The sequence below is a fragment of the Leptopilina heterotoma genome, unplaced genomic scaffold (genome assembly GCF_015476425.1).
Source record: "Leptopilina heterotoma isolate Lh14 unplaced genomic scaffold, ASM1547642v1 Lhet_337, whole genome shotgun sequence".
Classification (NCBI taxonomy): Eukaryota; Metazoa; Arthropoda; class Insecta; order Hymenoptera; family Figitidae; genus Leptopilina; species Leptopilina heterotoma.
In genome coordinates this window covers 286369-308953 of record NW_025111025.1, presented here as the reverse complement: position 1 = coordinate 308953, position 22585 = coordinate 286369, and the positions used below count along the sequence as shown (strand labels likewise).

Sequence of the window (22585 nt, the reverse complement as noted above, 5' to 3'; positions counted from 1 at the left end):
AGAAGTAAAACAAATTGTTAAATTCATTTAATTTAAAAAATATTTACTTTTTTAGAATTAAAATTAAATTAAATAAATGTAAAAAATAATTCTCTTTAAAATTAAAAATAATCATTTTCTAAAATATAAAGACAATTTTTTTGTAAATTTAACAATAAAAATATTAATTATTTTAATTTGAAATTATTGATTATTTTAAAATTTAAAAGTAAAAACAAGTTTCTTAAAAATTTGAAAATAAAATTAAAGAGTAGAGTTTAGAATCTAAATGAAAGTTTAAAAACGTAATAAAAGAAAAATTATGTTTTAACAATATCATGATGACTTTTTACAATTATTTAAAAATCATGATATCGTTTATTTTTATTACAATTATTTTTATTAGTCAATTCGGAAATCCTGCTAGGGTGAAAACAACAATGAATGATTAATATACATGATTAATATAAAAATTTAATTATTTCATTAATTTTTAATTAAATTGTTAAATTATTTGTTTGTAAACTTTTTTTTTAAATAAAATGATTTATATATGAAAAAAAAATGAATTTTTAAGTGAATATTTATTTTCTTTGTAATTTTATCGAATAAACGTTTTGTAATAAAAAAATCGCCCCTCTCTCTCTCTGGAATAAAAAATTTCGTTTCTACGTTTATAAAAAACTTCTTTTTAAAAAATTGTCTTCTTCTTTTCTAGTTTTCAAATTACTCTTGAGTTTTTTATGCAATTATTTTTTTTCCTAAAAAATGCGATTTTAAAAATTTTTTTTCCTTGAAACAATTTTTTAGAACTTTATTTCGTAGGTACTTTTTTTATTTAAAAACTATTTTGTTGCTAATAAAAATCTCTTTTTCGATAATGATTTCGTTTTTAATGGAAATTTTCTCGTTTAGTAGAAATTTACCCTTTGATAAAAATTTCCGTTGTAATAAAAATTTCCATTTTAATAAAAATTTCACTGTTTACTCAAAATTTCCTTTTTGGTAAAAGTTTTTCTTTTCATAAAAATTTTTCTTTTAGTTAAAATTTCTTTTCTTTAATAAATTACTTTTTTAATGAAATTTACATTTTCAATACAAGAATTTATCTTTGTTTGACAGTTTTTCTTTATTTATTTAATTTAGGGTTTCTGTTTTGAAATATTCTAAAGTGAGAAATAAAAAATGTTATTTCGATTGCTGTTGGCTTAGATTTTTTTTTTTTGGTTGAAAATAATAATTTCGTAATAAATTGAGAAAACCACGTGGTCACTCATTGATGCATTCAACCTATATGGAAAATAGATTATTTTTTTACAAGACATACGTCACTCATTGGAGATTACTCTCACATTAAATATAATTACCTAGGTATTTTCGTCTTCTGAGAAGTTAGAATTTAAGAAAACATGAAAACATCACAGTCATATAAGGGACGCATTCATTTTTTTTTTTAAAATGCGTTCGATGCATATCTACGGTGGACACAGTTCGAGATAAAAATTTTCAAAATTATTTTGCAGTTGCTCTGAAAAAAAAACTTTTCTCCGAAAAAGTAAAAATAATTTTCTTCTATTTTTTTGTCAAAAAAAAACATTTTAACTAAATTTTTTCTATATTTTCCCTAAATAAAGTTTCTTTCTACTAAAAAATATAAAAAAATGACTTGAAAAATTTTTCCTAATTCTATTTTCACAGAATTTTAATTAGTTTTTAAAACTTATTTTTTCTTTTCTATGTTTTCTCTTCCTTTCTTTCATTTTGTCTTCTAAGAAAAAAAACTTTGCTTTTCTTTTTTTGAAGAAAAGAAAATTTTCTTAAAAAGTAGAATTATCAAAGAATCTGTAAAAGTTGCTGTCTATTAAAAAAAATGTTAACAAAAAAAAAAAAATGTAATTGGATGTCACACTAATAAGTTTTCTTTCTCAATAAAGAAATCGTAGAACAAACCTCTTAATTTACTTTTCTCCATTGAGAAAAAAGAGGGATGCTGCAAAGTATTGAATTCGTGAAGATTTTCCATTCGTTCTTCTGTCCCAGAGCAACTGCTTTGGAGGCGATTCTTTGAAACTTGAATCACACGACTTTTATTGGACTATATTTTTTCTTTTCGAAATGTGAACTGAGTGAGTGCATTTTTTCTATTTCTTTTTCTATTATTTTTTTTCTTTTTCTTTATTAATCACTTCAAAATAGCCGAGATGAGATGTTTGGAAAAATAAAATTTATATTTAATAAAAGAAGAGTAATTTTTTCGGCGAATAAATTTTTCTTTTGATAATATTTAAAGAGGAAGAAAATCGTTTTTTTTCGGTGATATTTTGGAAAGGGCACGTGTGATTTTCATTCGCTCTTTTTTTTTATTATTGACAGAACTTTTCGTTGTGATGTTGAGCCAGCATCCAATCGCGTAGATTGCTATTTAAGATGGTGTTTATATTCATCGTTTAAATAAAGTGAACTTTGTAGGCCAACAACAGTAGTAATGCACAACCTGTAACAGAAAAATAATTTATTTACTTTTATTTTTATTACTTATTTCTATTTTTCTGTATTTAAAAATATTTCTTCAGTTTTCTTACTGTAATTCTTATCTATTTATTTTACTTTAATTTTATTTTATCTCTATTTATTTATATTCTATTTTTTTCAATAGTTTCTTATTTCCTTTTTTTCTAATTATAAATTTGAAACAAAGTCTTAATAACTTTAAAGATTAATAAAAAAAAATCGCATGTTTCCATCAGTTTAATTAAAATTCTCCTATTACCATTGTTTAAAACGGTGTATAAGAAGCTTATAATGAAGAAAAGTTTAATTATAATATTGAAGACTGTCTAACTTTATGTATAGTATATAACAAGAGAGTTAAATATAAATTTATGTTCTTATTATAATACGAACAAACATTTATCCGTACAATTGTAATTTAGATCTCAATTAAAAAATGTTTCTCTGGAACTGATTTAAACTGAAATGTCGGAGGAACAAACTTATCCAATGCGCAGCATTTGACGTGAATTAAACTTTACTATTACAAACTTTAAAGTCTTTTCTTGAAAAACACATAAAAGTAATTATTTAAGTTTCACTTCATCTTGAATAAAAAAAAAAAAAAAGAAAGTAATTAAAATAGAATTCAGGAAAAAAATCACAAACTATTTTCTCTGTTAATTATTATTTTTCGAAAATTGGTAAAAGTATTCTTTTTATGAATTATTTATAATTTTAGAAGAATATTGATTCAAGTTCAATTAATTAATGAAAAAATAAATCAGAATTTATAAACTAAAACAAAATAATGGATTTTTAAAAATTATTTGAATTTATTTTTTGGTTAAATATTAAATATTATAGTTCTTTAATAAAGTATTGATATTTTTGGAATGTTTTTAATTTTTAAATTATCATAATCATAATTATCATAAAAAGAAAAAAGAAAAAATAGAAAAGTAAGTAAATAAATAAGAAAATAGAAAAGTACGTTAATTTCTTAATAAATAAAAAAGTAAATAAAAAAAAAATAACTGAAAAGTAGAAAAATAAGTTTATTTCATAAGAAAGGGTTTACTAAAAAATTTCTAATTATTTAAAAGATAAATAATGTAATTAATTTCCACTCTCGCAATGACAGGAAGTATTTAAAAATGCCTTGATGCTTTCGTGACCAAGCCCCTTCCTTAAATATCCGGTTTCTCTCAACCTTTAAGAAACATCTTCTCTCTCACATTTTCTCTCTTTCTCTCTCTCTCTCTCTCTCTCTGAAGAAGCTCGCCTCCCGTATTTTATTACAAGAATAAATAACTCGAAATATATGGCTTTAACACAAGTTCGTTTAAAAGACGTTAATTATGTTTCAAAAGTTGTTCTATTACTTGCGTATACTTTAATTAAGTATTGCCATAGAAGAGAGAGAAAGAGAGAAAATGTAAAATAATACAAATTACAAAGAGTAAATGAGGCGTATTTATATACGTCATTTATTCCAATTTCATTACCATATTGTCGCACAAAACATTTAAAACACAAATGCTTTTCATTATTGTTAAGCATAAAACTGATTGGCCATTCTTATTATTTGACCCCCTCGTCGTTACCACCCCCCCACCCTCACTCTCACCCTTTCTCTTTTGTTGTTTAGTGACAATGAATATATTTTAATTAAATTCCATTGCAACCAGATGTGTTCAACCAATATTGTCCACCGTTCTCTCTTTGCTCCCTCAAAAAGTCTATTAATAGTTCATTAATCCAAACCAATTCATTGTGACGAGAAATATTTTTTCTCCATTTTCTTTTTTTTTCCCTCTTTACAAAATGTTTATTGTTTCATTTTGTTCATCAATAATTCTTTTTTTACATTCATTAATTTTTTTTTGTATTTTTTTTTTTATTGCAATTATTTATATCGCGATAAATGTAATAAAATGTTATAAAACAATAATAACAGGAAAAAAATAACAATTTCAATGATTGAAATTAATTGATAATAAGTCGAAGGCCATGAACAATGTTTGGTTATTAAATGATAATTAAAATACCATAAATAATTAACAGTTGTAATAATAAATAATAATACGAATTCAAAAATAATATAATAATAATAATAATAATAATAATAATAATAATAATAATAATAATAATAATAATTAATTCTATTTTCTACCTTGATTAAATTTTTACTTTACACCCAAGTGATAAATTCTTCTAATTGTTCAACTCTAATAAAAACCGTAATAAAAAATACTAATAAAAAAAGTACTATTAAAAAAATAATATCAATAGATAATTGATAATAAATAGTGTTATTTTTTATGATAGTAGTATACATTTATATACAATTATTCTAATATAATAAAAATAAAATTAAAAAATAGCACTAGGTATAAATATATTAACAAATTTTACGTTAAGAAAAAATAATTTGACAATTAGTAAACATTATTTTAACAAAGGAGAAACTCAAGTGAAATTAGGTGTGAGGGGAAAATTGATTTTCGTTGTCGGAAGTTTACATGGGTTCAAGTTCCATCAACGTTTCCATTTTTTCAAAGAATTACGTGCCAGTGATTACAATGTCCTATCTAGTTGCAAACTACAAGTGAATGTTAAAGCTACTATGTAAACAGCTGCGGTATCAATATGTATATAGAAGCGAGACCCATCATTATATTCTCTTGAATATATAAATATAGTGAATGAAAATTTTTGTACCAAAGAGGATAAAAAGAAAGCTTGTAATGAATTTTAAGTGTAGTGTGTCTTTTATTTTATAACATTTTTTTTAAATATTTGCATTAAAAAAATAATGCAAAAAAAATATTATTACTATTATTAATATTATTATGAATTTTATTATTACCATTATTTATTTATACTATTTTAATAATAACAATAATAATAATAATTTAATAAAATGAAAATATTCTTTTTCAAACAGAAGAATTCATTTTCTATCAATCAGTAGTACAAGTTAGTTCCAGTCAGACAAAATCTTTTTATTTTCATTACGAATTCTTGTCCTATAATTTTTATAATTTTATTTTCAGTAGTTGAAAGTAGTTTTAGTTAATAAGTTGTACTTCAATAGTTAATTGGAATTAAACCAATTTCATGTTATCAGTAGTGTAAATCAACTTCGGGTCAGACGAAGTACGAATTTTTTTTTTGCTACAAAAAAATTTTATTTATAGTTATTTTTTTATAATCTTGGTTCTAGTAGAAATAATAAATTTTAGTCAGTTTATAGTAGAAGTCAATTTCGTTTGCAGTCAGCAGACGAATTACTGTTTAGTTCATACAAATTTTACAGTATTATTTTAACATTTTTATAATCTTTTTTTCTGTTGTACAAATCAATTTGAAGTTATAAGTAGTACAAGTCATTATCGGTCAGGCAAAATGATTCTTATTATTTTTGCCTCAGTTTGTTATTTAATTTTTTACAATTTATTTTCAATACTAGAAAAAAATTTTAGTTAATCAGTAGTGTAAGTGAATTTTAGGTCAGACAAAGCATATTTGTATTATAAAAGAAATTTTAATAATTTTTTACGCTATTATGATGTATAGTAAAATAAAAATAATTGTTTTGTCTCGCCTTAACTCACGTGTACTACTTATAATTCAATAATAATTACTACAAGCAAGAAAAAATGATTAAAAAAGTGAAAATAAAGATAAAAGAATAGAAGTGCATTTTTTATGAAGAGAAAAAAATTCGTGCTTCGTCTGAACTGAAATTTACTTGTACTACTGATTGACTGGCATTCTATTGTACTATACTGATCTCAAAACAAATTATAGAAAAAGAGGAAAAAAAAAGAAACTAAAATTTCTCTTTGAGACGAAAAATAACAAGAATATTGTTTCGTCTGATCGAAACTGACTTGTACTACTTATAATTTCAAATTGATTTCTACAATTGAAAAAAAGATTACAAAAATGTTACAATTATTATGGTAAATTTTTTGTGAGCTGAAAAGTAATTCGTTCTTTGACTGATTCGAAATTAAATTGCACGACTGCTCTATAAATTTGAATTAGTAATTTGAATTTGAATTTAAATTAGTGACTGACTTTTTGCTTTTGAATTAGTACCTAAATTTTACTAATAAATAGTTGTGTCTACTAATTTTATAGTAAAATTTACTAATTCAAAAGCAAAAAGTCAGTCAGTAATTCTAATTAGTAAATTATTTAAAATCAATGATTTAAATAATAAATAACAAAATTCTTCGCAAGAATTCAATTATTTAAAAAAAATTTTAAGCTAATTCTGGGTAAAAATTCAAATAATTTGCTTTAATAATAAAATTTTTCTGCAAGAAATTCAATAATTATAGAATTCTAATTAGTAAACATTTTTACTGATTCAAATTTAGAGAGTATGATTGACTAAAATTGATTTTAATTATGAAAGCAAAATATTTAGAAAAGAAAATAATGAAAAAATATATAAAACATTTTTGAACGATAAACAATTCGTGTTTTTGCCTGGCTCGACATTGACCTGCACTACTGATTAAATAATACAATATGTAGTACTGTTATAATATAATCCATAGTAGTGCAAGTCAATGTCGTGTCAGACAAAGCAAGAATTTTTTATCACCACAAAAAATTGATTTTTTCAAGTAATTTTCTATTATTTTGCTTTTTGTGTATTTTATTTTCACAGTTAAAATCATTTTCAGTCAATCAGCAGGACAAGTAAATTTTGGATCAGTCAGAAGACGAATTACTTTTCGATTAATAAAAAATTTATCATATTTATTTTAATATTTTTGTAATAATTTTTTTCAGTTGTAGAAATCAATTTAAAATTACAAGTAGTACAGGTCAGTTACGGTCAGACAAAACAATTCTCGTCATCTTTCGATAAATAAAAAAAAGTTCAGTTTGTTTTCAATTACTTTCGACAATTTCCTTTTCTCATTAGTAAAAGAGAATTTTAGTCAAGCTGTATTGTAATAATTTTCAAAAAAAAAAAAAAAAAAAAAAGAAAAACAATTCTTTATTATTTTTATTATTATTCATATAATTTTCAACAATTGTTAATTGTTGAAAATGAACTCGATTAATTAGAGAAACAATGTACAAAGCAGATGAGTTCGTAAAATGTATATATATATATATCATAGTAACGTGAATTGTTGTCGATAATATTTATTTTATAATTATTTATTTATTAATGTAATGAGTTTTCATGAATACAATTATAATGTCACCTTCGGGGAAAACTGAATTCAGTTATAGGGAATATAATTGGAACAAACATAAATGTGCAATCAGCGGGAGAATACGAAGTAAAGTGGTGTAAAATTCAACAATTTCTGATCGTTGAATATTGACTAATTTATATTGCTGATGCGTGTCGGTTTTGGCTGTATGCCGAATGAGGAATAATCACATAAAGTATATGTACTACTGTGTGCAGTAAAGGAGGAAAGTGAGAGAAGGGGAGTTAATAATAATAATATATATATATATATATATATGCCTCCAAGTGCCAATTACACTTATTTAAAATAATTAATTGAAAATTCTATATTTCTATTTGAAACCGTTTCGATAAAAAAGTCAATCTCGAGAATAGTATTTTTTCAAGTGAATTTTATTCTATAAAAAATGAATTATTAAACAATATTAATATTATTCTGTTTTAATTATTATTAACACAATATTAGAATTATTAATATTATTATGTTAGTTAATATTAATTAATATTAAAATTAAATTTTTTTATTTATTTTGTATAAATTATATTAATAATAATAATATGTATATTTAAATATCTTAATATATAATTATCATGGATGATATCAACATTTAGAAAAAAATGTTATTTTTCACTTCATTACCCAGGAACTGTATGAAATGTACTTTAAAATAAAAACTAAGGCTTATTATTTTTGCAAGAAATGCAAACAAAGTTATAAGGTAAAATTTTACGCGTGAGACATTTGTTAGATCAATATAATATAGAGATGGGGGGGGGGGGTTTATAATCAAACGATGAAAATTCGCATCGTCTGTCAAAGCTACCTGTTGATGAACAAAGCTAACAAATATCTCTTTCAAAGCTTTTAACGTTTCGTTTATTTAATAGACATTCTATTTAATTCTCTTTTAAAATATAGTGCCCTCAACATGAATTCAGTAAATAATATAGTATATTTTTCTTTGACAACAAATGTTTAATAATAAAGTATGAAAAATGTGTTTAATGATATAAAAATAAAAAAAAAATAAATTGTTCTTTTTTTTTTTTTACTAAAGTACCTTAGTACCACGTTTAATTGCAACGCAAATAATAAATTTTTCATGAAACATTTAACTATATTGTTATACGCTTTTCCAGTTTTGTCATTTTCTCTCTTTTCTTTTAATTTTTTTTTTTATTTCACCCTTTATTAAAATTTTAATAATCTCGCTTCATTTTAAATGACAAATTTTAATTATAATTTAAAATTATATGTACATATTTTAGTTTTGGAAGTAAATATAAATTTATTATACTTTTTGGAAAATTGATTAAATAAATTAAATACTGAAGAAATATTTTTATTGATGAAAATTAAATTTTACATCAATAGTAAAAAAAATTTTTTTAGTTTTAGGTAGAAAATAAAATTAGAATTTTTTTTAAGTGTTAACACTTTTCTCCTGTTAATTAAAATTCGTCGTTTATTAATGTAACGTGTAAATAAAGAAATGAAGAAGAAAAATACATTTGGTAAAAGATATAAAAAAGAAAAATGTGTATTTGAGAAGAAAACCAGAAAAGAAGAAAAAAATGTCAAAAGGCTTCAGTTTTGTTTGGAGAAATAAAAAGTAAAGTAGATTATAAACTAGAGTTTTGTAGAATGTTCAATAAATTCTATAGATATCTAGAGGAAATAGCAGATTGACTGCTCTGAGAACATGTCGTTTATCGGATATCTGATAAGTGACGACTGATGGTTGTAAATCTATCATATTTCTTATATATATAAATATATAATATATATAACTATGGTGCTTGTGTTGGGATGTATTTTCTTTCAAACGACATGCTCTTGAGAATACACATGACACCCATATAAAGTATTTCACAATTCCGTATTATATATCCCTATGAACTTTATTTTAAAACTTCTTTTTTCCATTTATTTATTTTTTTATTTTATTTTCAAAATCACTTTATTCTATAAATTATTTTCACAGCATATTTATCATGTAGACTGTAAAAAATTTAGGGAGTTAACGGACTCGGGAGTTAGGAGTGAAATTTTTCGAGTTAAAAATCAACTCCAAAAGAGAGTTAATTTCTAACTCCCTTCATTCAACACCCGCGCGAGTTATTTTTTCCTTCTGGAGTTAGAATTTGGGTGTGAAGTTTTAACTCTATTTAACTCCCCTGGCATTAACTCCCCAATGGGTGCGACTTTTATAGAATCCCCTGGGGAGTTAAAATTTAACTCCCTTTTTTTACAGTGTAGGATAGAAATAATAATAATAATAATAATTTGCCTCATTGTCTGACTAAAATTGTCTATTACTACTTAAGTGAAACTATTATTTAACATTAATTATATAAAATTAAAATTTTTAATTCAAAAAAATTAATTTTTCTTGCAAAATTAATTTTTGTGATATAGAATTTTTTCGCATTTATATAAATTTTCTAGTTTCGAAAATAAGAGACTTGTTACAGGTCAGAAAAATTGGGGAATTTTACCGAAAGCAGTAAAAATGTATTAAATTTCTAGAAATTATACAAATAAAGATTTGTTTAAACTTTGCAAAATAAAATAAAAATTAAAGAATTTTATTTTTCACTATAAAAGTTTTAAAAAAGTTTTTAAAAAACCATGAAGATATACAGTCTGCAAATTTAAAAAAATTGAATTTTTTATTTAAACAATTGAATTGACGAAGAATTTTCTGTAAATTATTCAAAATAATTGATTTTACAGAACAATTTTAATGAAAAATTATGAAAATAATTGAATTTTGCAAGGGTTATTAGTAGAAAAAATTATTAAGAATTTTTAGAAACATTAAAATATCGAAATTATCAAAGATTCTGTTTTTCAGAAAGTTTCAAAATAGAATTAAAAAGAATTGAATTTAAAATTGTACTTTAAAGGAATTTTTTTTTTGAATATTTCAATGCTCTAAGAATTTTCAATATTCAGAAAATTATTAAAAAATAGCAGATGTAGATGACAATTTTTAGTATAAATTTTTAGATAATAATTGAACTTTATTACAATTTTTTAAAAATAATTGTGCTTTTTGAGAAAAATGTACCTAAATAAGTTTTCTAAAACTAATTAAATTTTATGGATAAACTTGGAATTGTATTTTGATTTTTTTTTCAATTTCAAAAAGGAAAGAAGTTTAAAACTTTTCTGAAAATTATGAATTTGTATTATGAATAATGAATTTTATTTTAATTTTCCTCTTTTTGCCTAATAAAATTTTCTATTACTATTTAAGTCACAACTACAAAAAATTATCATTTTGTTGTCTGACTTAAAATGACTTTACTACTAACTACTAATAAGTATCGAAAATTATAAGAATTTTCGATTTTTTTTTCTTTGTCTGACGAAAAATGTCTGCTTCTACTTAAGTACTAAAATAAGAAAAATTAAATAAATTGTCAACAGACAATTAAAGAAAATTTTTGAAAAATTAAATTGATAAATTAAAATTTTTTAAAAATTGAAAAATTAGAAATTAAAAAAAACAATAAAAAAAATCTTTTACACTTCTAATAGAAAAATGCCCTTGTAATAAAATTAAATCAACATTTTTCCTTCATTGACACTCGTTATAACAATAAAGCCCAATTTTTCACTTCAATTAAAAAATTTCATTTCATTAAATCAAAATTGGTTTTTTTCGAATTCTCACCTCATCCCCCATCCACCAAAAAGAACAATACTTTTTAGCAACTGTAATTTTTTTGTTTCACGACAAAAATAGAAATATCTAACTTCCGATTGAAATCCTCGTGTATTGCATGATGAATTCTATCAGCACAGTTACTCCTCTATTAAGAACATGTTGAATAACGTGACAAGAGCAGTAAAAATTGAGTAAATGCAAACCCAGCTTGCTTGTTTCGTTAAAAAATGAAAAAAGTAAAAAAGAAAAAAAAATCGAAAATAAAAAACGCTTCGTTATACGAGTGCAATTTGATTTTTGAAGAATGATGTAAAATGGAGCAACGCTCTCTTAATTTATTTGCTGATAGTGAAGCGTATAAAATAGTTGAAAAAAAAGAGACTCTCACGCTTATTGAGAATATTAACCCCTTTCTTTCTGGGATCGAAATTCGATTAAATTTCTTTTTTCTTTTATTTTCCAACTTGAAAGCATAGACATTATATACCCGTATTTCTGTATTTGAACAGCTGTGCGGCATCTCGAGTTTATACTATATATATAGACACGTGTATATATAGTTATAAAATGGAATGTAGTCACATAATTTGTAACACCTCATCAGCAAGAAGAGATATTAGCTCCACCTGCTGGATTTGAACCATTTTACACTTTATAAAGTCTCATTACAGTCTATCAATGTTACTATGGAATTGTCCTCGTTTTAGTAGTGATCCCATTTTCCAAATGATTATTACTTTTTCTTTAAGGAATGGTAATTTAAAAATTAGAATATTTCCTCTTTCATCGAAAAAAACATTACTAGAATTTTTTACGTATTCATTTTTTAATAATTAAATGGATTTTAACTATAAATAAACAAAAAAGAAAAAATTAGATTTTCCTTTGTAAAATTATCGACAATTTTAGGAATAATAATACCAAAAAAATATAGAGATAAATCCAGAAAAATGAATGAAGTGTACAAGCAAATTATAAAAAAATATTGAAAGAACCATGTCTGACTAAAACTGTATAGTACTACTTAAATATACTAAAATAAATTACCACTTAAACAAGAGTCAAAATAAAAATAAAAAGTTTTTTTAGACTTGTAGTATTTTTAGCTAACGTCGATAAAAAGTGAAAAAATCTGTCGTAAAAATATTTATTTTAGATTATTATTATTATGTTATTATTAATTTTATTTGTTTTTTAATTTACTACTTAAAGGAAATTTATAGAAAAGCATCTGTCTAAAATCAATTATTTACTACTAGAATAGCAGAATTTAGATTATAGTGAAAAACTATTTTTAAATAATCTGTCTGACTAAACCTTGTATTTACTACTGACATCAGAGCAATAAGTCTGATCATTGGTAAACTTATACTACTAACAATGGCTCTAAAAAATATATTTTTTTTATTTAAAAATTTAAAAAAGTGTTTATTTCTACTTTCCTATAATTCAATTCAGTAGTAACATTTCGTTTTGGTCAGACAAACCATTTCTTATTATTTTTTACTATTAAAAAATTGTTTATTTTGTTCTGCGTTTTTTACAATTTTATTTTCAATAGTACAAAACAGTTACAGTTATTTAGTAGTGCAAGTCAATTTCTAGTCAGACGAAACTTTGCCTTTTGTCTCTCAAAAATATTGATTATTTTTATTCTTTATAGTTTTAGAATCACTAGTGACAATCAGTGTCTGTCAATAAGTAGTACAGTATAGTTTCGGTCAGACACCATTTTTAGACTTTAAAAATTATATCATTCGTTCTAAGTTTTTAATAATTTTTATTTTCTGTTTTTTTCACTTTTTTGTACTTTTAAATTTTAGTAGTAACGATCAATGTCAGTCAATCAGTAGTACAATTTAATTTTGGTCAGACAAAGTGTTGTGCCTAGAAACTAGAAAGTTTTTTTAGTAATAACTTTTTTATAATTTTATTTTCAATTTTAATAGTAAAATTCGACAAAAAATATTCTCTTTTCAGTAGTACAGGTCAGCTTTGGTCAGACGAACCATTTTATATTATTTTCGATTGATAAAAATTATTTGGTTCGTTTTAAGAATGATAGAATTTTTTTTCAGTAATACAATATTCATTGTGAGTTAATCAGTAGTATAATTTAGTTTCGGCCAGACAAAGTATTTTTTTATTTTTGACTAATAAGGAAACTAGAAAGTTTGTTTTTGTAATAAATTTTTTATAATTTTATTTTTAAGTAAATAGCGAAATTCGAAAATAACATATAATTTTTTTCAGTAGTACAAGTCAGCTTCGGTCGGATAAACCTCATATAAAGAAGCTTGATTAGAATTTTTTAGAAACTTTTTTTATAATTTTGCTTTCAATGGTTAAAGTTGAAAATAAAATAATTTTATTTAAGTAGTACAAGTCAGCTTCGGTCAGACAAACCATTTTTGATTTTTTTCGTACCTTAAAAATTATATCGTGCGTTCTAAAGTTTTTAATAATTTTCTTTTCAATAGTAGAAAGCAGTTTTAGTTAATCAGTAGTGCAAGTAAATTTTTAGTTACAAAAAACTTTTCTTTCGTCTCAAAAAAATGTTTGTTTTTACAATCAATGTTAATCAGTAGTACAATATAGTTTCGGTCAGACAAAACACTTTTTATTTTCCCCTGATAAGGTACATTTTTTCAAAAGAAGAAAAAAATTGAAAATTCTACTTCTCCCTTGATTCGATTTTCATTCACCATTCCCCACGTTCGTATGATTGACTTTAGGTGATAAAATTTTTAGCTGGTGGTTGATTTAATCATTTAATATTGGGAATGAAATCTGAGTAATAAATGGTAAAAGTCCCGAGATGAGATAAGGAAAAAAAGGGAGTAAAGAAAAAGTAGTAGTAGTAGCAGTAGAAGAAGAAGAAGAAGAAGAAGAAGAAGGGGTACAGTAGCAATGGTCTGTCGATTTACTCTTTCAATATCTTTGAAAGACGTGAGCCAGAAGCTTGGAATATAGTTTTCTTCGTTTTTATTATATAGATGCCTCTTTTCTACTTTCCGCCATTTTATCCTCTTTATCATTTTTTTTTCCAACCCCTCCCCCCTCTACCCTTATATATATTATCGAATGTACAATATATATATCGTACCTTAGAAAGAGATGGTTGAATGATAAGTTTTGATTCGTACATTGGATTTCATTTATGACCACGATCAATAGGTCGGACTTTATTAAACTCATCCGTCACACTGATTTTTCTACTTTTGCTCAGCAAGAAGGCGGATGGATTTTTCCCCTTCTCCTCCCCATCCCTGGCCCCCCCCAAGAAATCCTTCGAGATTCAATTCTTACAAAGTGAAAATGTATGGGTTCGCTTACACACACACACACATACACACTAACTTACACTGAATTGTACAATTTTATGGAGGAAAACTTCTTTCTTAAATATTTTATTGGTTCGTTTTCGAAAAATAGTATATCAATGTTCAAATATTTATGCCGAATATATAGGATATTTTAAATTTAAGAGTATAATCTTTGACTTCTATATTTTGACGTGAGAATATGAAATCGGGATATATCTTTTATTAATAGAGAATATATTTTCAAAATATCTTTCACTGTAAGAATTTCCATAATAAAATAAATTCTGTAATTAAATCAGTATTAATTAAGTTAATAAATAGATTAATTTAAGAATTATTTTTTATATTAAAAAATTAAAAATTCACCTACTGTTTTTATTTTCTAATAATGAAATGTATTTTACAATTTCTTATTTCCTTAATTGCTTACTTAATTATTATTATATTTGTTTGTATTAGTCAGTTGTATTATTAATAGTTTTTAATTAATTTAATTAACAGTTAAAATATTTCTCACTCCAATTTCAGTAGAACGGGTCAATTTTAAGTAAGAATTTAATTTTAATCCTTTAATTTTAGTCAGACAAGTTAAAATAGTTCAAATGTACATTGAAAGTAGAGAAAGTAAATTTTTTAATATAACCCGTGTAGAAATTTAACCATGGCCTAAATCGGGGGCAGATCTTATGATCATTGTGTAGGCCATAACATGGCAATTTCTACACGGGAATAACAGGTTAGAATTTTTGTAATTTGAGTATCAGTAGTGAAGGTCAGTCTGCGTGCGACAAAATTTTTTAATTCTTTTAATTTCCACTATATACCGATAAAGTACGTAAATTTAAAAAAATAAATTTTTTTTTTAATAAAAAATAGTCACTGTGATTCTAACTTTAGTTTTAGTAGTACAAGTTAGTTTTAGTCAGACGGACATTTAAAATAGTTCTACTGTTTATTAACAGAAAGAAATTTTTTAAATAAAATTACCAGTTGAATTTCTCATAATTTCAGAACCAGTAGTGCAGATTAGTCTGAGTCAGGCAAGAATTAAAAAAATTCATTGAATTTTTATTACAAATAAGATGAGTAAATTTTTAAATAACAGTCCAGAATATTTAAATTTCAGTTTTAGTTGTATAAATCAATTTTAGTTCGACAATGAATTAACATTCAAGTTAATTTTAGTCGGTCAACACATTAAAATTGACTATAGTTTATTATATTTTGAAATTGAAATTAAAATCCTGTAACTTTGTTTCCAGTAGTAAAAGTAAAGTTAAGACAGACAATAAATTACAATTTTTGTATTTTCGTAATTTGTTTACAGAAAATTCATTTAAAAAATTTTTTTTATTATTATCTATAGAATATTAAATTTTTGAAGACAGTAGATAATTTTCTATTATAAAAGTATATTAATTAATTAAATTTTAATTAATATAATAATTAATTTAACATCAACTAATATATATTAATAATTAATTTATCAAAATCAGTAATTCATGAATGATCTTTTGAATTGAAAATTGGAATATTTCTTTACTTCCGTTTATTTCTATTTTGCTTTATATAAAAATTGTTTTAAATTCTCTTTAATAAGGAAATACTAATTTTTAATTGCTTAGTTAATTATTATTGTAATTGTTGTCATTAATTTGGTCGATTATTAAAACATGTGAATTTTAGCAGTAACAGGTAATTATTATTTAATGATGTAAATTAAATTATATTAACGAGATGACTTATTATTTGACAAACTCCTTGGTGCAGAAATAATTATTTATAAAGTGATAATTACTATCAATTGACAATGATAGATGAAATTTGCTTTAACATCGTATTCATTTTATTCTATTTACATAATATTCCTCATTTCTGACATCGAATATCAATTTATCTTGAAAATATAATAATTATTCTCATTTTCTATTAAATTATATTTTCATATTTCCTCAATTTCTAGTTATTTTCAATTAAGTATATATATTATTTATTAATTTATAACTTTTAATTTTAATTCATTTTCCACTTAAGAAAAAGTAAAGTATAAAATGCCACGTATTTATAACAATTCTGCTAATAAATATTATTTATAATAATAATAATAATAATAATAATAATAATAATAATAATAATAATAATAATAATAATAATAATAATAATAATAATGAGGGTAAACTCTGTGAAGAGATACCAGGATGCACTCCCTTTGCGGAAACTTCCTGCTATCTTGGAGAGACACATCGACCTCCACGTCCGAACATAAATGTTCACGTGCCCTTGGATATCATAGACGTCGCATCAATGCTCCGGCAATGCTATAACGTCTATGTAACTAACGGAGGCGGTTCAGGGCCCATCTTGGCCAGATGGTAGTACCCTGTTTAGGCTCGATCGTTCCCTCGATACGGGACAAACATTAAGTATGAGCGATTGTAAAACCGAGGAGTACCTGCGGGGTAATGCTTTGGCTAAATCCCTCACTGGTTCCGATCGTCAAGCGCTTTCGAGCGTGAGGGCGGTGGCCAGTGGCCCATGGATGCAGGAGGGCAACAACGCGTTGGGAGTTCCACAGATCATCGTGGATAGGGTAGAAAGAAGAGGAAGTACAAGCAGCGTGACAAGCCAGGTCAGTGGCATTTCTGTCTTCAGTAATGCTTCGGCAAAGGACATTGCAAGCTGCAACCAAGATCGAGATGAATGTATTAAGCTGCGAGAGGAAGAGGCAACATGCATTCTAGCAATGGAGGAAGCGGTTAACAAGATGATGAAGTCCTGCGAGGTCCAAAAAAATGTCAATATGACAATCAAGGATGGACTCAAAGGCATGAAATCGCTCATACAGGAGATCAAGGAGAAGCACGCAGCAGCTACGAAAAAGGATGAGAATCTCTACCAGGGATTGACTTGGTCGGAAGAGGCCAGACAGGATCGTAGAGTTAGACGAGATCGTTGTAACGCGATCATGTTGAGAAACGTTGTCTTGGATGCTCAGAAACGAAAGAGAAGTGATCCTGAGCTTGCGAAGGATCCAAAAAGGAAAAGGGAGGAGGGACCTTCTAAAAGGTCCAAAGGCAAGGAGATGAAAACGGCACCAAAGCCAAATTCAGATAAGAAGGGAAGAGCCACAATGGTCGTCAAAGTGGCTGAAGGATCTACCTTTGCCGAAGTGCTAGCGAAGGTTCGAAAAGAGGCTGACTTGGAGGCCAGCCAGACAAGGGTTGTGGGAGCTGTACCCACTAAAAAGGGAGACCTCCTCATTAAAATTGGGGGGTCTTCGAACAAGAAGTTGTTCACCGAAGAGGTGACAAAGGTGATCGGCGATCTAGGTAAGGTGCAGATGGCGGATCGGCAGACTGTGCTGGAGATCCGCGACATGGACACCCTTACCGAACAGGAGGATGTCAAAGAAGCCCTGGACAAACTATCTACGGTGCCAGCAGGAAGCAGGAAGGTGACGGTCCTCGGACCAAATAAGCGAGGTATTAAGCTCGCTGTCGTGGTCACCTCCCAAGAGGACGCTAACAAGCTGGAGAAGATAGGGCACATTAAAATCGGTTTTGTGTCCTGCAAAATTAGTAGGAGAGTTATGGTCACAAGGTGTCACAGGTGCCTTGACTATGGCCATATAGGCAGAGATTGCCAAGCGGTAGATAGGTCGGCTGCGTGCTTCAAGTGCGGAGAAGCCGGCCATAAGGCAGCAGATTGTAAGAAGAGCCCATGCTGCTTCTTATGCAAGGCGAAATTCAGCGAAAAGGAAAACATCCAACATGTCGCTGGATCAGGGAGATGCAGAGTCTTCAGAACTGCCCTCGAGGAGGCAAAGAAGACTCTGTCAAGGACAAGGAGGAAATAAGGCCAGAACAAGAGCGGCACGGAAGAGTCGCGTAAGCGACATAATGGGACCTTCACTTCACGAAGTTAAAAGCCAATAGGTAGTTCCGTGGGTTGAAGAATAGTCCAAATTAAGACGGGAGTGGTTTTTAGTGGGTCGACCAGAACAAGAGCGGTCATCCCCACATAACCTGGAATTCATTACCCAGGTATCTGAATTCACAGATTTTCCACTTCCGACTACAAAAAAAAAAAAAAAATAATAATAATAATAATAATAATAATAATAATACCTAATAGGAATAAGAATTAGAATAAGAATAAAAATAGTAGTAGTAGTAGTAGTGTTTTAATTAAAATAATAATTTAGTTATCGTTTTGATATAGTCAGAAATAATAGAATAAAATAAATAATGAAAATTGTTTTAGTTTCTCATTATTATATTGTTATTACTCACCATTCCACGTTGATGCGACGTTTACTGGCGTTTTCATCGTATAATTTTCTCCTTCGTCGAAGAATACGTAACTAGCGTTAAACCCTGTACCATCCAGCCTGTCATTACTTTTGAACGTAACTCGAAAGAACTTCCGGTCGCTCTCGATGTCGAACTCCTTCAGTTGACCACAATGCCGTGAGTACTTCCGGTCCTTCGTTATATAATTGGAAAACTCGACATAGTCACTCGCAGTGACAGAGTCGCATCTGAAAATTGAAAACTTTTTTAATTCAATTTTTCTCTCTTTCTATATATATATATATATATATAGATACAAAGAGATATAAAAATTCTTTTTTTTCCTATTTCTTTTTTTAATAAATCAAGATGAATTTTCTGTAATAATTCTGCTTGTTATAGTTTTCTTTTTCTTCTTTAAAAGTTCAATATTGTATAGAGAAAATTTTTATGTATTCTGTAAAAATAATATCAATGAAATGTTTTGAAAATTAATTTTTTTGTTATAAATAATAAAATAGTTCTTTTTTGTATTAAAAAGGGAAAATTCTTTCTTATATTATGAAGAGAATAGTTTCTTTTTGTTCTGACAATAATTATTTGTTTGTTTTTTTTTTTTGTAAATATGTTTTACAGTCGACATTATTAGTTAGTATTTGTCAATCAGTAGTAAAAGTCACATTCAGTTAGTCAAAATGAGATTTCTTGTTATTTAATGTAGGAAATTATTTGCTGATTGAGAATTTTTAATTAAGGAAGATTTCGACTATATCAGCAATTAGTGACATCTATTAGACGTCAATTGAACTCTTTGGTTTAGAGTCAGGTGTTATTCTTAAGATAATTATTCCGATATGGTTGTCGGTAAATAATTAAATTCAAAAATATAATTATTTACCGACAACCATATCGGAATAATTATCTTAAGAATAACACCTGACTCTAAACCAAAGAGTTCAATTGACGTCTAATAGATGTCACTAATTGCTGATATAGTCGAAATCTTCCTTAATTAAAAATTCTCAATCAGCAAATAATTTCCTACATTAACTATACAGCTCTTCGACTAGTGTATGGGCTTGATCTGAGATTATAAGAAACGTGAACGTCCAGGCTGTGTTGGCATGGTGCATTGGTAGGCGTTAGTCCCGCGAAAGGCAGCTATTAACTGGGGTTCGAGTCCTCACAGATGCACAGTGCAGTCGTTCACGCAGCTTATTTTTTCAGATCAAAAATTAAATTCAAAAATATAATTATTTACCGACAACCATATCGGAATAATTATCTTAAGAATAACACCTGACTCTAAACCAAAGAGTTCAATTGACGTCTAATAGATGTCACTAATTGCTGATATAGTCGAAATCTTCCTTAATTAAAATTTCTTGTTATTGTTTCATAAAAAAACTAATTTTTTAAAAAACCAGTTTATTATTTAAAAGGGCATTTTTTTGTAAGCCCGTATACATTTACTAAATAAATAAATAAATAATTTGTTTTCAGTAGTAGAAATTATTTTTTGGGAATCAGTAGTACAAGTCACTTTTGGTCAGACACTTTATCCTTAAGTACTCACACTGATTATTAACAATGAAAGAAGTATTTTTTTAATAACTATCATTTATATTTTCTCTAATTTTTGTATTAGTAGTAAAAGTCAATTTTAGTTAGACCACTTTTAAAAAATTTCTGTCCATCTTTTAAAAAAAAAAGTTTCTATTAATTTCACAAAAAGGAAAATTTTCTATTTTTTTTTGTCGTGTGAATAGAGACGATAAATCAAGATCCCTGATATGGTGTGATAGTTCGATAAGTGTAATTCAATCTTGGATTGAATTCGGTGCGTATAATACCATCAAAAGGTAGTAGGTATGTACATATAGGCTATATATACGTAAGCACACGTTTGAACACTTGGCACACCTTCGCCAGTAATCACAGAATTCCCGAATCACTAGCAACAATTCTGCGTCTCGAACATTCCAATGGTACTATTTACTCGGTTTATAGGGGGCACATCTTCACATCCATTTGGTTTTAGTAACGATCAGAGAATGGTAACACGAATTCTCAATGTGACTTTAAATCTATTAATGGTTTTAAAGAAAACATTAAAACGTGCTTTTAATACATAAATTTAAAATTTTAATCCTATCAGCTTTTTGAAAATAAATTTCAAGTTAGTATAATAAGTACATTATTAGAAAAAATAGAAATTTTGTTATTTTTGGCTAATATGAAAATTTGTTTTTACTCCTTTTATAATATACCTACTGTTTTGTGAAAGTGAATTTTAGTCAATTAGTAGTACATGTCAATTTTGATCAGACAGATCATATTTTCCTTTTTTTAATCTATTAAAAAATTTGGTTTGTTTCAAATATTAAAAATTTTATTTTCAGTAGTAGAAATAAACTTCAAACCTTTAGTAGTACAAGTCAATTTTGGTCAGACGCAACATGCATTCTTTTTTATCTATTAAAAAAATGTAGGATCTTAACTTTTTTAAATAACTTTATTTTCAGTAGTAGAAGTAAACTTCAGACCTTCAGTAGTACAAGTCAATTTTGGTCAGACACAATACACATTTTTTCTATGTCCATTAAAAACAATTTAGTTTATCTTGCCTTTTTTAATAATTTTATTGTCCGCAGTAGAAGTTTCAGATCTTCAGTAGTACAAGTCAATTTTGGTCAGACGAAACGATTCTTTATCTATTTCATTAAAAATTCTGTTATTTTTAAACAGTAAGTAAAATTTAGTTTGTTTTTATAATTCTTCAGTTCTTTTAGAATATTATTTTCAATAGTAGAAATAAGCTTTAGACCTTCAGTAGTACAAGTCAATTTTGGTCAGACACAATACACATTTTTTCTATGTCCATTAAAAACAATTTAGTTTATCTTGACTTTTTTAAATAATTTTATTGTCCGCAGTAAAAGTAAGTTTCAGATCTTCAGTAGTACAAGTCAATTTTGGTCAGACGAAACGATTCTTTATCTATTTCATTAAAAATTCTGTTCTTTTTAAATAGTAAGTAAAATTTAGTTTGTTTTTATAATTCTTCAGTTCTTTTAGAATATTATTTTCAATAGTAGAAATAAGCTTTAGACCTTCAGTAGTACAAGTCAATTTTGGTCAGACGAAATGTTTCTTCTTCAATTTCATTAAAAATTCTGTTATTTCTAACTAGTAATAAAATTTAGTTTGTTTTTATACTTATTTTAAAGATTCAGCAGTGTCAGTAGTACAAGTCAATTTTGGTCAGACACAACACGTATTCTTTTTTAGTCTATTAAATAAAATTTAGTTTTTGTCTTAACTTTCATAATTTTTTTTCAGTGGTAGAAATAAAGAACAGACCATCAGTAGTACAAGTCAATTTTGGTCAGACGTAGCACGTATTCTTTTTTTGTCCATGGAAAAAAAATTTAATTTGTTTAACTTTACTGTAATTTTATTTTCAGTAGTAGAAGTCAACTTTAGTCCGCCAGTAGTACAAGTCAGTTTCGGGAATTGTTATTAAAAAAGTATAAGTATTGAGTCAATATAAATATTTGCCCTTTTTTTATTAGTCTTTTCCTCTCT

General features: G+C 26.1%; 1 protein-coding gene across 1 annotated transcript in view; it reads right to left on the bottom strand.

Annotated features, from left to right (window-relative positions):
• Positions 1 to 1718: 1718 nt before the first annotated feature.
• Positions 1719 to 22585, bottom strand: part of LOC122505049 (suppressor of lurcher protein 1) — a 255048-nt gene continuing 234181 nt past the window's right edge. Inside the window, exons 9-10 of the mRNA XM_043616468.1 lie at positions 18998 to 19245; positions 1719 to 2473 (exon numbers count right to left, since the gene is read on the bottom strand). Coding sequence (XP_043472403.1) covers positions 2427 to 2473; positions 18998 to 19245 — 295 coding nt within the window. The 3' untranslated portion in view covers positions 1719 to 2426. The remainder of the gene's footprint in view (positions 2474 to 18997; positions 19246 to 22585) is intronic.